The following is a 13474-nucleotide window of genomic DNA, read 5'->3' on the forward strand; positions in this document are numbered from 1 at the left end:
GTTGCCCGCGGACACAACGAATGCATTGGGAGGTAGATGTATACAGCTTCACTGTAAAGAGGAAGCGCGCAAACTACAGTAGACAAATAAAGGAAATGATCGTCCTGTCTGTTGTTCTTTCTGGGTCTTCTGTCATTCGCACTCTTACTTATCTTTTGGCTTTGAACGGGCAGTACAATTCAGAAAGGTTCTTAAGCTCCCTCGATTTTGCGAAGGCGTGGATACACTTTAGAGACGTGTAACGACCGGAACTTTGTGCTGACCATAGATGTGCATGCGTGGACGACATCCGGGTTGTTTCTTCACACTGCGTTCTCTGTCACCACTTATGTCTGGGTAGCCTTACGCCGATAGGAGGGAGCTTTGTCCCCTCGTATAAATTACTTTCGAGTGAGTGAAAACACGCGCCTTTCTCAGAGATTTAACAGAATGCGGATTTGTAATTACTCGGTTAAATAGCTTATAACTCGTCACACTCAAAGAACGGAGAAACCGTAGAGAGGTTATGAACACGTCATAAGCACGCCATTTCTTTACTGTATTATTTTGTCAGTCGAGAATCACGCAGTATCCTTTTATAGTCGAGTTTATCATGGAGTACAGTTTATCAAGAAATAAAAAAATTCTGAATTTTCTTTTATGTTCTATAAGTTTCAATACTCACAATTAAAAGTTCCAAAATTTGTTCTCTTGTGACGTTTCTTCTATTCCTTGATGCGAGGCGCTGGAGGGAATGGACCGCCTCAGCAACGCGACCAACTGACACAAGCCAGCTGGAAGACTCTGGAATCCAGCTGTGGTGCAACATTCACATCATATCAATCGCAGTATTTATATTTCAGACCAAGCACGTTACATTGCGATAAGTTCACTATACTTCGTCGTACCGAAGTATGGTGAAACGAATGTGCAGAATGGTAATTTGGCAGCCTTGTAACAACGCTCAGGTTCGGCATTATGACAGCACATGATTTCTATTTGTGTTCTTAAACGTGAAATTTATATGTATTGACGCTGCGTCATAAAATGGAGCACCATTTAAATCCGCATTTAAATGATTACCGACTGATAACACGACAGGTACGGCACTAGACAAGCAGATGCCTGGAAATTCACAAACATGGCGCAATACGCCGTGCCTAAACACGTGAAGTTTAAAGGCAACAACAACCATACGTTTAGCACCGTTTCCTGTAAAGTCGTTCTTCGCACCTGCTTGTTGAGATTATTGTCATTCTCAGACTTGAAAAAGCAATGAAGAAATGTAGCATCTTAAATTTGGTACTGACAAGGGTCTGACAGTCTGAGGGACAGATTTGTGTTGAAAAGTTTCTCAGGACAGTGACAATAACACATGTACCTAGATGTTGGTAAATCTACTCGCGCATAACAACAAAGAAATTAGAACTGAGGAATATAGTCGCACAAGGGCGTCAAGCATAACAATTAGTTCCTTATTAAACAATATTGAAATATATACCAGTAGTTATCTTGCAAGGGCAAAAAAGTTTAGTGTATGAGAATGCCTAATAGGAAAGCTAAGCAGTGCGCTAGGTGTGTCTCCCAAGCGGTCACGCGTGGTACACTTCGTCTGGACTCATGAAACAGCTGTCTGAACGTGTCCCGATGGGCATTGAAGCCGAACGCGGCTAAATTTCCGGCCAATCATGAGCCGTCGTATAAAATAGAAATATGGGTCAACCGTAACGGCACAAGGATCACAAACTTCCTTCCTATGCAAATTTTTTGAGCCCGTGTACGCACTGATGTGTACGTTCATTCCAGCTGGCTTATGCGACAACAGCAAGCTCTCTTTTGGGGTTTTATGCTGCTTCTAGACTGCTGAGAACATGTTCTTTAGCCCCTAGAAATCTTAGACTTGTCAATGAAAAAAAGGAACGTACAATAGACAAAGCAGCAGCAGTACGTCGGAAATTGCTGCACCGTAGAGGAAGGCCCGCCAGTTCTGTGTCAGGTAGCCGTACCATGGTACCGCACAGCCCACCAGTCCCCACGCGGTGGCCCACACAAAGGCCACCAGTGTCCTTCTCTGAGCTACTGTGTACTCCAGCACTGCGTCATGCGCCACACAAACGAATCGTTGCGCAACACGGCAAAGCGCAATTACGAAAAAGTAAATGGAACATATCGTACTAGGCCCGCATTCCCAAAGATCTCTTAATATATAAGTGTTGGTACGAAAACGTTTCAGCCAATCCTGATGCTAGCGAAGGCGGCCCGCCGATGCCAAAGAGCACCTATACGAACGAAAAGTCTTGTGAATTTGACCCCTGGTTACAAGGAACACGGAAAACATATGAAAGGTAAAATAGGTCAACGAGACTCTCGGTCAGTCGGCTAGCCTACAGAGGAAGAAAGTATAGGGGTACAAGTTATGAAGGGAATAATGCAAGCAGTTAATTCACAAAGGTGTAGACACATCATGTCTAGATACAATTAGTGTGCATTAGATCATGTAGACCGAATATTGCAACACTGCTATGCCACATTTTAGCGCAAATTAATGTTGATGTCATGCCTTCGCAATCCGCATAGCAACAAAATGGCAGTTCGCCGCGAGGCCACAGTACCGATGCTTGTAAAAGTTATCAGAAACAAATGCAAACATGAGACAGAAGCCACCAGGACACCACGGCATGCTTTAGACGTTTGCAAAACATGCGAGCAACTGCAACTGGCGGCGCTGTATCTATAATGCAGTCGATTTATGGTCAATCTTTGACGTCCGAAAGTAAAACATGTATATGAGAGATGCTGAAGCAATGGGCACCGAAATAATTTGAAATCGAATAATAATTACAGAATAATTGCAGTTGGATGCCAACAACCGCGACCGCGTTTTAATGTACAGCTCTCGCTTTTGCATCTTTTTCGACACGAATGTGTATACGTGTTCATTGCTGGCGCCCTTGTGCGCGCATACGTACATTGCGAGATAATTGAATACCGTCGCCATAATCGAAGATCCAGTTTTCGTTTTGCCAGCCATACGCGACGTTTACGACCATCGCCGTGTGTGCTCTGTCAGTTTGCTTTTTGACTTTTCTTTTTCTTTCTTTAAATGGTTCACCAAGGCTTCAAGTCGTAGCTTGTGTGTTACACACGGCACCACCGAAAAAGCCAGTACCTAGTTCTTCCATTAGGACCTTTTTATTTGCTTTTTCTGGGAACGCTAATAGAAATACAGTATATCTACTACGTGCATGCGTGAACCTCCTTTGGTGCGGTAGGCAAACAGTCGTATAGAGATCGTTTCCCAAAAATTTCTCATTTTGCCTCGTCGAGGATCACAAGGTCTCGCACATTTCCTTGCCCAAGACAGGACCAGTTGTACATTGTGAAGCAACGAACACGATAACCGTAAGACCCACGGTCATGGTAAATTAGTTATCTCCCTGTACGACGGCGGCACACTACCGTGTGTCATTCCCGTGGTCTGTCATACGTCTGTGACGGGAGCCATCAGTCTGCTACATTTGTGCTGCTCACTACGATGCTGCAGAATAGTAGTACGGGGCATCCGAAAGTTTCTACGTGCGTTTATTTTCTCTCTTGTGTATAGTGACTTGATAATAGGTTTACAATACGTCGGGCGTTGTGGGGCGAACCCCGCAAAGCACAATATATAATTTATGATACGCTGTTTGGTACCTTAAAATGGTGACTTAAGCTAAGCTTAACACAATACACATGGTAGCGTTTTTGGCAAGCTTGTGCGTAGTTTCACTTGGGGAAATGTCAGTAAACCAACTAGGTAATGTCTAATTACTATGGTGAAATAAAATTTCACAGTTTTTTTTTTTCATACACAGCACGGCCAGAAATAAATGTGGCGAAGTTGTTCAACTTTTCCTTCGGGTGGAATGGTGCTTGTGCTTTGTGGGGCTAATTAAGTAAGTAACACCGCTTATATTCATTAGAGTATTTGTTATTTCACCGCTTCGAAAAATAGATAAATTGTTACAGAAGCTCAACAGTTTAAAAGTAGCTGTGTTAGAACGATATATTGGAGGCCTTGCACTCCAACATATATATATATATATATATATATATATATATATATATATATATATATATATATATATATATATATATATATATATATATATATATATATATACACAGTGGCATTAAAGCCAGCCGATGAAACTGAACTTGACACTCACTCTGTTTCAATATAAGGTGTCCCTGCGTGTTCGATGCATTTTTCTCGTCAGAGTCCGTAGCAGGTGTACCGCCGTTTCTACTAGTAATGTCACATTCTACCTATGGTGACAGCTGCCATAAAAATAACAATTAGAGGGATCTGCATGACTTACCCAGGACAAATATCGCACTATTAACGCTCAGTGAGCTCATGCCAGTAAAACACCGAAGCACTGCGAATCCCACAAGATCGATGAAAAACGTCCCAGCGATGTTGGCACCAGTTCCGATAAGCGTTAATATCGCGGCAGTCTTCTTCCGTCCAATTCTGCACTGGAGCAAGAAAGCATGCGTTAGGGAGAGCGCATTTCACTGAACATATTAAAAAGTCACTGATCAGAAGTTTGTTACGAACGTGAACGCATGAAAGAAGGATCAACAAAAAAAACGGAGAGACAGACATAAAAATAGACGAGAGTAAAGGAAGGAAGGTTAGCCAGACGCACGTACGGTTTGCTGCCCAACACCAAAAACGGAATGCTCCTTATGGTCATGCGTTGCTTTCCTGCTTTCTTTTCAGCTTTTACGCTCAGTTGTTATTTCTTCCGCCGTTTAGTCTATCTATCTATCTATCTATCTATCTATCTATCTATCTATCTATCTATCTATCTATCTATCTAGTGACATTGTTTGAACTAGAAGCCTCCTATATACACGAATGTACATTTTTCGCTGAAACTCATTTAAAAAAGATTTTGCGCCTACGTTGTTCAGCACTTGCTCTAATTTTGCAGAAAGATCGCATTTGGTGGCCTACATTCTTCAATGTAACACCCCGTACGATTACTTGCGTGGTTTTTTTTAAAAAAAAATCTGCGAAGTTGCGCCATTGCCTGTTGGGAAGTTAGCTGCTGCGAAGGCAGGGCAAGCATGACTGTCGGCACCTGCGGAAAGCAGCCGTTCCAGGAGGGCTGCCGCGTGCTGCCCGCTCCCATGGAGCACGCAGCAACACTCCCGGAACGACTGCTTTCCTCAGCTTCCGACAGATGGTGACACAAGCTCATGCTAAAGGCTGCTAGCGCTGTGTTTGAAGCGACTGCCATAGACAAAGGCAATCTCGAATTTTTTTTAGTCAGGCAAGTAACTCTACCAAGTGTAAAAGTGAACGATTCTGCCCGCGGAATGCGACCTTTCTGTAAAATTTCACTGAGAACAGAACAGCAAGAAGCGCAAGATAATATTTTTATAATATTTTCAGCTAAAAACGCAGGTTCCTATATGTTTAACTGTGAGTTTTTGTATTCGCTTTCCGTACTAGCAACAATTCCAAAACACGTTTCAATATAAATGCATATTGCCGACGCTCATACGACAAAGAAAGCTGAACGTAACCATTAAAATGAACGTTTGTGGCTGCCATGACTTGCCTAAAATACCCACTTCGCTCGTTCCTTGTTCCAGCAAGATAATTTAAAACCTCCGCTGATATTTAATCGGTACTCATTCGCCACGTATAATGTTTTAGAACAGTCAGCGATGTAAGACAGGGGCGGGGGGCATTGCACTCATGGGGGTGGTGACGACGAGCGGCGCCGCTGACTTGGTCTGTCGACTTGCTATATGTTGCGTGTCAGTTCTCTGTATACTTTATGTTTCCGTGACAGCTTGGTGGAAGGCGCGTGGTTCTCTGGCAACCTGAAGCTGACCAGTGAACACCTCGCGGGAGCAAGAAACCGTGCTGTCTGATGACTTGAACGGTTCCTCACTCGCCATTTCATCGGTAATGCGGCCGGAAAATAAACGTTATGTGGTTTTACGTGCCAAACATACCGCAGTAGCCAAACTGCTATGGGAAATAACTGGTTTATTTTAAGTCTGAGTATATATTTACATATATGCTGCCTACAGAGTAGAAGCAGCAGTCAGTATGGTGAACCAATAGAGGAAGCAGGTCTGCACCTTTTCGTCTTCATAACTTTCATAAAGATGTCTGGCCACGCTTCAATTAGGCTGTATACATGCTGCTTTATACGTCGCGAAGCTTTGTGCTCTGACGAGAGATCATACCAAAGCGCTTGTTCTGTCACTGAAATTCTGAGCGATGAAGTAGTTGCATTGCGCTCGTACCTGTGTGAAGGTGCGATGTAAAGGCGGTATTCAAGTAGGAGGGCTTCAGTTGAAGGCTTTCCGTCTGAATAACCGCCTTCAATATGACAGCTGACAGGAAGCTGACCTCTGAGATGTCTATTTATTCAACCAATAAATGCACACGACGCAGCTATATTCTATACCACCAGTCACTTGATACCTAAAGTACATACCTATCTGATAACGTTCCGCAGATCAAGTACCCGGCCATGGAACCAAGCCAAAATGCAGTGTGGACCGTGTACAACTGCCAGCTCTCTCCACAAAACCACTGGTTCTGCCAAGAATCGAAACAAAGAGCACGTCCATCTCACGCTTCTGAAATGAGGAAGCTTTTACGTGCAGGCCGATCTATAGCTGCTCAAAAGCAATATGGGCATTCTTCGTTTCTGATTTTACAAACGTGTCTGGTAATATAGTTTAGCAGCAGACACATTCGAAACGTGTCTTATAAAGTATAGTATCATACTTTACTCTACATGACAAGTGGGACAAGTCTGTGAAAAATTTCATCAGGGTGCTGCAAGATCATCTGAAGTGATGGGAATTAGACATGCCATAGCTTTATTGTCACGAGCCACTAACCGCGATAACGTATTCTCCTCAATGAAACATATAAGCAGCTATAAGTCCAAGGCTGTGTACCTGCCGGAGAAAAACAACTATCTAGCTTTACAAAGTGAGTTAGGCAAAGGTTCACCAACTGGTAACTAGAAAACCGATACTTGCGATGTTCTTTAGGATTAAAGTTTACAGTCAACACCTCACGTTTTGCTGTCTGTGAACTACCTACAAATATCTATGCATGTATCCAAGACAAACTAAATGCGAAGGACCCGTCACTTTTTTTCTGATTGGTTGGACAACGGCTCTCCAGGCGATATGTAAAAACATCAGGTCCACGATAAATGCCCTGCGTGCTACAGCTCACAATTCTTTCCGGCGGTAAGAGAGTTCTCGAGCGGCAATTTTCTCAGACAGCATACGTTACACGCGTGAGCAAATAAATGTGATTTGTCATTTCTATTGCTTACCTCCATAGTTATCGTCTGGAAAAACTCGCTCCGGTCGTACTGCCATCCTTCAGGACACGACTTGAGATATCCCTGAACGGTTATTTCATTGCGATAAGCGTGTTCTGATGTAGAAAGTGCACGGAGGTCCAGACACTTGCCCCTGGGTAGACGGCTTATCTCATCGACAGATGGTATGCTGCCATTCGGGAAGCACCATTGGCTGAACGGCGTCACCGTGATTAGGAAATGGCCGAACACGTACAGAGCTGTGTGGAAGCCGCTCAGCACCAGGAGTAGCAACATGGCGGTCTTGTTGAACAAGCCGAACCCACCGGCCTTGACGAGGACTTGCTCAAAATCCATGCCTCAGATTTGAAAGTGCGTTTAGTTTCCAATAATGTTCCTTTACCCTTGAACTCTACATCTGGACCTGAAAACGAAGCAGATGAAGTATGGCTTACATTATTCCACTGTTTCATGCGTCACCAGCAATGCAAAACTGGTAGATTTTCTGGCAATGCCATTATTCGCTGGTCGGTTCTGTGCAATCACATGGATGTGGTAAGCCTGTGGCAACGCGCATGAGATGAATTCTGTTTGTCACAACGGGGTCAGGCAGGGCTACCACCAGTGGTAGATCGAAGACATTATCGCTGCAAAAAAACTACTTTTAGGTATTCAGCCAACTTTATGCACGCCTATGACTGGGTAGACTTCATGTTTGACTCGAGTACCGATGACTGTCAGAAACTCAGTGCTAGCAATACTGTTCAGGGGCATAGCGAGGGGGCGGGGGGGGGGGACTAATGGGGCTTCAGCCATCCCCCCTTCCACGAAATTTTTTCGTTCTGTCATGCGCCGCCGACCAAAACAACCGCCGGCGCCAGAAATCATTCTAGATTGTGTCTTTTTCACGCTCGAAAAGACATATCAGCGCCAACATTGCGAACTCGGGCTGGATTTCGTAGCAGCGCTCATGCACCGGGAGTCACATAACGCAATGAGCCCCATCCAGAGCACAAAGTTTCAAGGGCGTTTTGATAGCGAACGGGCTCGTCTCGGCATTTCGTGGAGGCCGCGGAATCTACGGATCCAATGGATTTCAATTCCGAAACTTTGTGGGTACAAAGTTCTCATAAACTTTTGATGCGAAGGGTGCATTGATGTTTCGAAAGTCGTGCTTTAGACTTTCAATTCCGGAACTTTGTGGGTTTAATATTGCTATAAACATTTCACCGCAAAGTCGCATTGACTTTTCTAAAGTCGTACATTGTACCATACAACGAGACAAAACAGATCAACACACTATCAGACAAGCTGACAAAGCACGCAGCGAGGCCCGATGAGACGAAGCGTTGTGTTGGTTTATTTGTGTCGTCATGTCACACAAAAGAATGTAAACATTTTTTCCCCTGCGCCAAAGCATCCATGTCAAGACACTAAAGCCAGCAAAGGTAACTACGTTCTCATTTATTTTTCTACTTCGACTTTTATTCGCGAGGACACATTAAGCCTCTTCAATTTTCTTGTTCTCGCTACCCGCGGGCTCGGTGGCATCGGTGAGCCAACGATGGTAACTCAGTTTTGTGTGCGCAAGGGAGAAAAACGGGGAGGAAGCGCGTCGCCTTCCCTCGCGCGCGATACATCAGGGGGAGAGGAGGGAGGGGGCGTGGGGCCTTAGCATTCTGTGATCTGTGAATCTGTAATCGCGCAACACGTTAATTTTGCTTGTTTGACGAATTATATAGAGTGACTTCTTCTTAGATCATCATCATCACCCTATTTTATGTCCGTTGCAGGACGAAGGCCTCTCCATGTGATCTCCAATTACCCCTGTCGTGCCCCAATAGATTCCAACTAGCACCCACGAATTTCCTAATTTCATCCCCCCACCTAGTCTTCTACCGTGCTCGACTGCACTTCTCTTCTCTTGGCACCCATTCTATAACCTTAATGGTCCACCGGTTATCTAACCTACGCGTTACATGACCTACCGACGTTCATTTTTTTCTCTTGATGTCAATTAGAACATAGGTTATACCCGTTTGCTCTCTGATCCAAACCGCTCTCTTGCTGTCTCTCAACCTTATGCCTAGAATTCGTTCCATCGCTCTTGGCGCGGTCCTTAACTTGTTCTCAAGCTTCTTTGTCAGTCTCCAAGTTTCTGTCCCATATGTCAGCGCCGGTAAAATGCAGATTCTACTCGTTCCTTTTCAATGACAATGGTAAGCATCCAGTCAGAAGCTGACAATGTTTGCCGTATGCGCTTTAACCCATTTTTATTCTTCTGTAAATTTCCTTGTCATAATAAGGGTTCCCTGTGAGTAATTGACCTAGGTAAACGTACTCCTTCACAGACTCTAGACGCTGACTGGCCATCCTGAACTCTTGTTCCCTTGGCCGGCTATTCATCATTATCTTTGTCTTCTGCATATTAATATTCAACACCACTCTTACACTCTGTCTGTTAGGGTCCTCAATCATTTGTTGTAACTCGTCTCCAGTGCTGCTGAACAGGACAATGTTATGTGCAAACCAAAGGTTGCTGAGATATTCGCCGTTAGTCCTTACTCCTAAGCCTTCGCAGTTTAATAGCTTGACTACTTCTTCCAGGCACGCAGTGAATAACATTGGAGAGATTGTGCCTCCTTGTCTGACCCCTTTCTTTATAGGTATCTTCCTACTTTTCTTGTGGAGAATTAAGGTAGCTGTGGAATCTCTGTAGATATTATCGAAAATATTTATGTAAGCGTACTCCTGTACTCCTTGATTACGTAATGCCTCTATGACTGCTGGTGTCTCTTCTGAATCAAATGCATTTTCATAATCTAGGAAACCCATATAGAGAGGTTGATTGTACTCTGCGGATTTCTCGATTATCTGATTAATGACATGGATGTATCCGTTGTAGAGTATCCGTTCGTAAAGCCAGCCTGTTCCCTTGGTTGACTAAAGTTCAGTGTTGCCCTTATTTTATTGGAAATTATCTTGGTGAATATTTTATATAATACTAGGAGTAAGATAATGAGCCTATAATTTTCCAATTCTTTAACGTCTACATTTTTGTGAATTAGTATCATGTTTGCATTCTTCCAGTTCTCTGGGACCCTTGAAGTCGATAGACATTTTGTATAGAGAGCCGCCAGTTTTTTAAGCATTATGTTTCCTCCATCTCTGATTTATTCGACTGTTATTCCATCGTCTCCTGTCATTTTTCCCGTTTCATGTATTGCAAGGCCTTTCTAACAACATGGCTAGTTATGTATGGAGTCTCTACAACCCGTTCATTACTCCTTCGAATAGAGTTATCGTGGCTCCTCTGGGTACTGTACAGGTCAGTATAGAATTATTACGCAGATTTTACTATACCTTCGACATTGCAGATGATATTACCGTGCTTATCTTTCAGGGCATACATCTTGGTTTCTCTTATGCCAAGTTTCCTTCTCACCGATTTCATGCTGCGTCAACTTTTTACAGCTTCCTCAGTCTTTCTCACGTTGTAATTTCGAATATCCCTTATTTTCTCATTTGTTATCAGTTTTGACAGTTCCGCGAATTCTCTCTTATCTCTTGAGTTGGACACTTTCATTCTTTGTCGTTTCTATATTAGGTCATTTGTTGCTTGGGAGAACTTGCCTACTCGCTGCCTTGGTGCCTTACCTCCCACTTCAATTGCTACATCTGAAGCCAGCCTTGTTACGGTTTCATTCATTATCTCTATGTCATTATCTCTCTGTTCTAAGGCTCCATATTTGTTTACAAGTAGCAGCCTGAATTGATCTGTTCTTGCCCTTACTGCATCTTGGTTGGCCTATTTCTTCCTGACCAATTTTATTCTTTCTCATTTCAAATTGAGGTGAATCCTAGATTTCACCAATCTATGATCACTGCACTTTACATAGTACTTCAACATCCTTCGCTATGCTGGAATTGGCAGAAAGCATGAAGTTTATTTGATTTTTTGTTTCACCATTAGAGATTTTACAGATCCACTTTCTGTTACTACGCTTCCTGAAGAAGGTGTTCTTTATTCGCAACTTATTCCTTTCCGCGAATTCTACCAGCATCTCTCCTCTAGCGTTCCTAGAATGGACGCCGTAGTTGCCAATCGCTTAGATACGTACATTTATCGGAGACTTATACGTATATTTGAATATCTTGTTGTGGAATGTTGTGTATGCGTGCAGCGAACTTTGTTTCCAATGACACTTTTTCGCCCTTTATCAGGCTGTATCTTCGCATTTGTATATTCCATTTTATCTTTGCATTTCCAATGTACGAGGGCGAGTCAAATGAAATGGAGCCAACCCATCCCGCGCAATAATGCTTCGGTTCATTATCTGCGAGGCATGCGCGTAGCACACAGGCATCTCTCATTTATGGTAACATTGTATTTCATTGGCCACTGTGAAGCGTTGGAGTAAACGGTTGAAAGAAGGGCGTGAAAGTTGCAAAGACGATCCATGACTGCGCCAAAGCCACCGTGTAATCACCCCCAACACAATTGCAAGGTTGATGAGCTGATTAGACAAGAACGTATGATGAGCATCGATGAACTGGCAAAGCGTGTAAATATCAATCAGAGTTCAGTTCACACCATAATTCATGAACATCTCGGTTATCGGCTCTTACGTGCGCAATGGATGAACAAGATTTTGAACCACCGTCAGAATACGGAGAGGTTCGGTACTGCCTTGACTCATCTGATCATGTATAACAATGAGGGTGACGACTCCTTGTCTACACTTGCGACTGGGGACGAATTATGGTGTCCCTATTGTCCCTACTACACGAGCCTGAAACACGACGACAAAGCTTACAGTGGAAATATTCGAATTCACCACTCCCAAAGAAAGCAAAGGCTGTCATTTCTGCCGCAAAGGTGTTGTTGACTTTTTTTTTAACGTCAGGGGCCATTACTGATCAAATTTGCTAAACCTGGAGTGACTATCAATCATTTCCGATATTGTGAAACGCCGGATCGGCTGCGTATCGCAATCAAGAACGAACGACGTGGAAGATTGACGAGGGAGGTCATGCTCCACGACAAAGCCCATCCCTACGTCGCTGATGTGGTTGACCAAAACGGGCAAAGTTCAAGTAGGGAACCGCTGCAACGTTCGCCATACAGACCAGGACTGTCGCCTTGCGACTTCCAAATTTTGGGGAAATTGAAGAAACAGGTCAAGGGAACCAGATTGATGTCGGACAATGATGTGAAAAAGTCAGTACAGACTTTACAAAGCAGCAACCCAATAAATTTTATGACATGGCAATCACGCAGCTCGTGAGTCTAAATGCTGATGGAGACTACTTTTCAATAAAGTACCCCGTTAGCCGTATATTCGCATTAGTTCACTTTCATTTGACTCGCCCTCGTATATTTTGCAGAATTGCTTTCTATATGTGCGCCCTGTTTCGACTATAATTTCGGTGCAATTACTCACAATACACGACCGGTGACGGCTGCTCCTGCGCAATACATGGGGACAAAGGACAGCGTCATTGAGATTTTTCCTTGGCCGTTGTATATGTACAAAAATGTAACCAGGGTTCTTGAATGACAAAGTTTCATTAAAATATTTGTCCTCAACTTGGTCACTCCATGGCCTTTACATTTTTCATATCAGCGGCATGCACTGATTTGCTGGTTGCGAACTGATGTAGTGCTAAAGTTCGTGTGATATTTTCTTTACTTATTCAATAGACGAAAAACATGGAAGCATTGATATCAGTTATTTCTGGCACAATTTTTGGGACATACGAGTATATTTTTTATCTAAAAATACATATTTTACTTGCCTTGACAGAGGGTAGCGTTCAAGAATACGTTTGCAGCATCTTTAGTAGTGGCAACGCAGTTATTATTCATGTGTTTGATCCCTCGGCAAATTCTGTAAGAAAGAGGCCGAGCTTCAACGTGAGCCCCCAGCCCTCTCCGAATGAAATTTCTGGCTACGCCACTGGTACTGTTCAAAGCCTCCCACCTCCGCCTTTTCTTCGCCAAGCCTTGTCAGTTGCTGGGGTTAATCTGAAAGCTTGCATCCAGTGCTGTACCTTACTTCATTCTGCAGCTGTCTTCCTTACCGAGCCGATAACTCATTCTATTGCTGAAATGGGGCAGCGATCTCTACATAACG

The 13474-nt window shown here is 43.5% G+C and overlaps 2 protein-coding genes across 3 annotated transcripts in view; both read right to left on the reverse strand.

Annotated features, from left to right (window-relative positions):
• LOC142572421 (solute carrier family 22 member 12-like) overlaps nucleotides 1–6577 on the reverse strand; it is a 34454-nt gene extending 27877 nt beyond the window's left edge. The window contains exons 1-4 of one of the 2 annotated variants that reach the window (XM_075681518.1): nucleotides 6489–6577; nucleotides 4341–4500; nucleotides 1905–2073; nucleotides 665–794 (exon numbers count right to left, since the gene is read on the reverse strand). In XM_075681518.1, coding sequence (XP_075537633.1) covers nucleotides 665–794; nucleotides 1905–2073; nucleotides 4341–4380 — 339 coding nt within the window. In that variant the 5' untranslated portion in view covers nucleotides 4381–4500; nucleotides 6489–6577. Of the gene's footprint in view, nucleotides 1–664; nucleotides 795–1904; nucleotides 2074–4187; nucleotides 4307–4340; nucleotides 4501–6488 lie in introns of those variants that run through there. The other variant, XM_075681519.1, reaches the window with a different exon arrangement.
• Nucleotides 1–13474, reverse strand: part of LOC142572419 (solute carrier family 22 member 7-like) — a 115178-nt gene that overhangs the window by 100595 nt on the left and 1109 nt on the right. The gene's annotated exons all lie outside the window — the stretch shown is intronic.

This window comes from Dermacentor variabilis, chromosome 2 (assembly GCF_050947875.1).
Source record: "Dermacentor variabilis isolate Ectoservices chromosome 2, ASM5094787v1, whole genome shotgun sequence".
In the NCBI taxonomy this organism is placed as follows: domain Eukaryota; kingdom Metazoa; phylum Arthropoda; class Arachnida; order Ixodida; family Ixodidae; genus Dermacentor; species Dermacentor variabilis.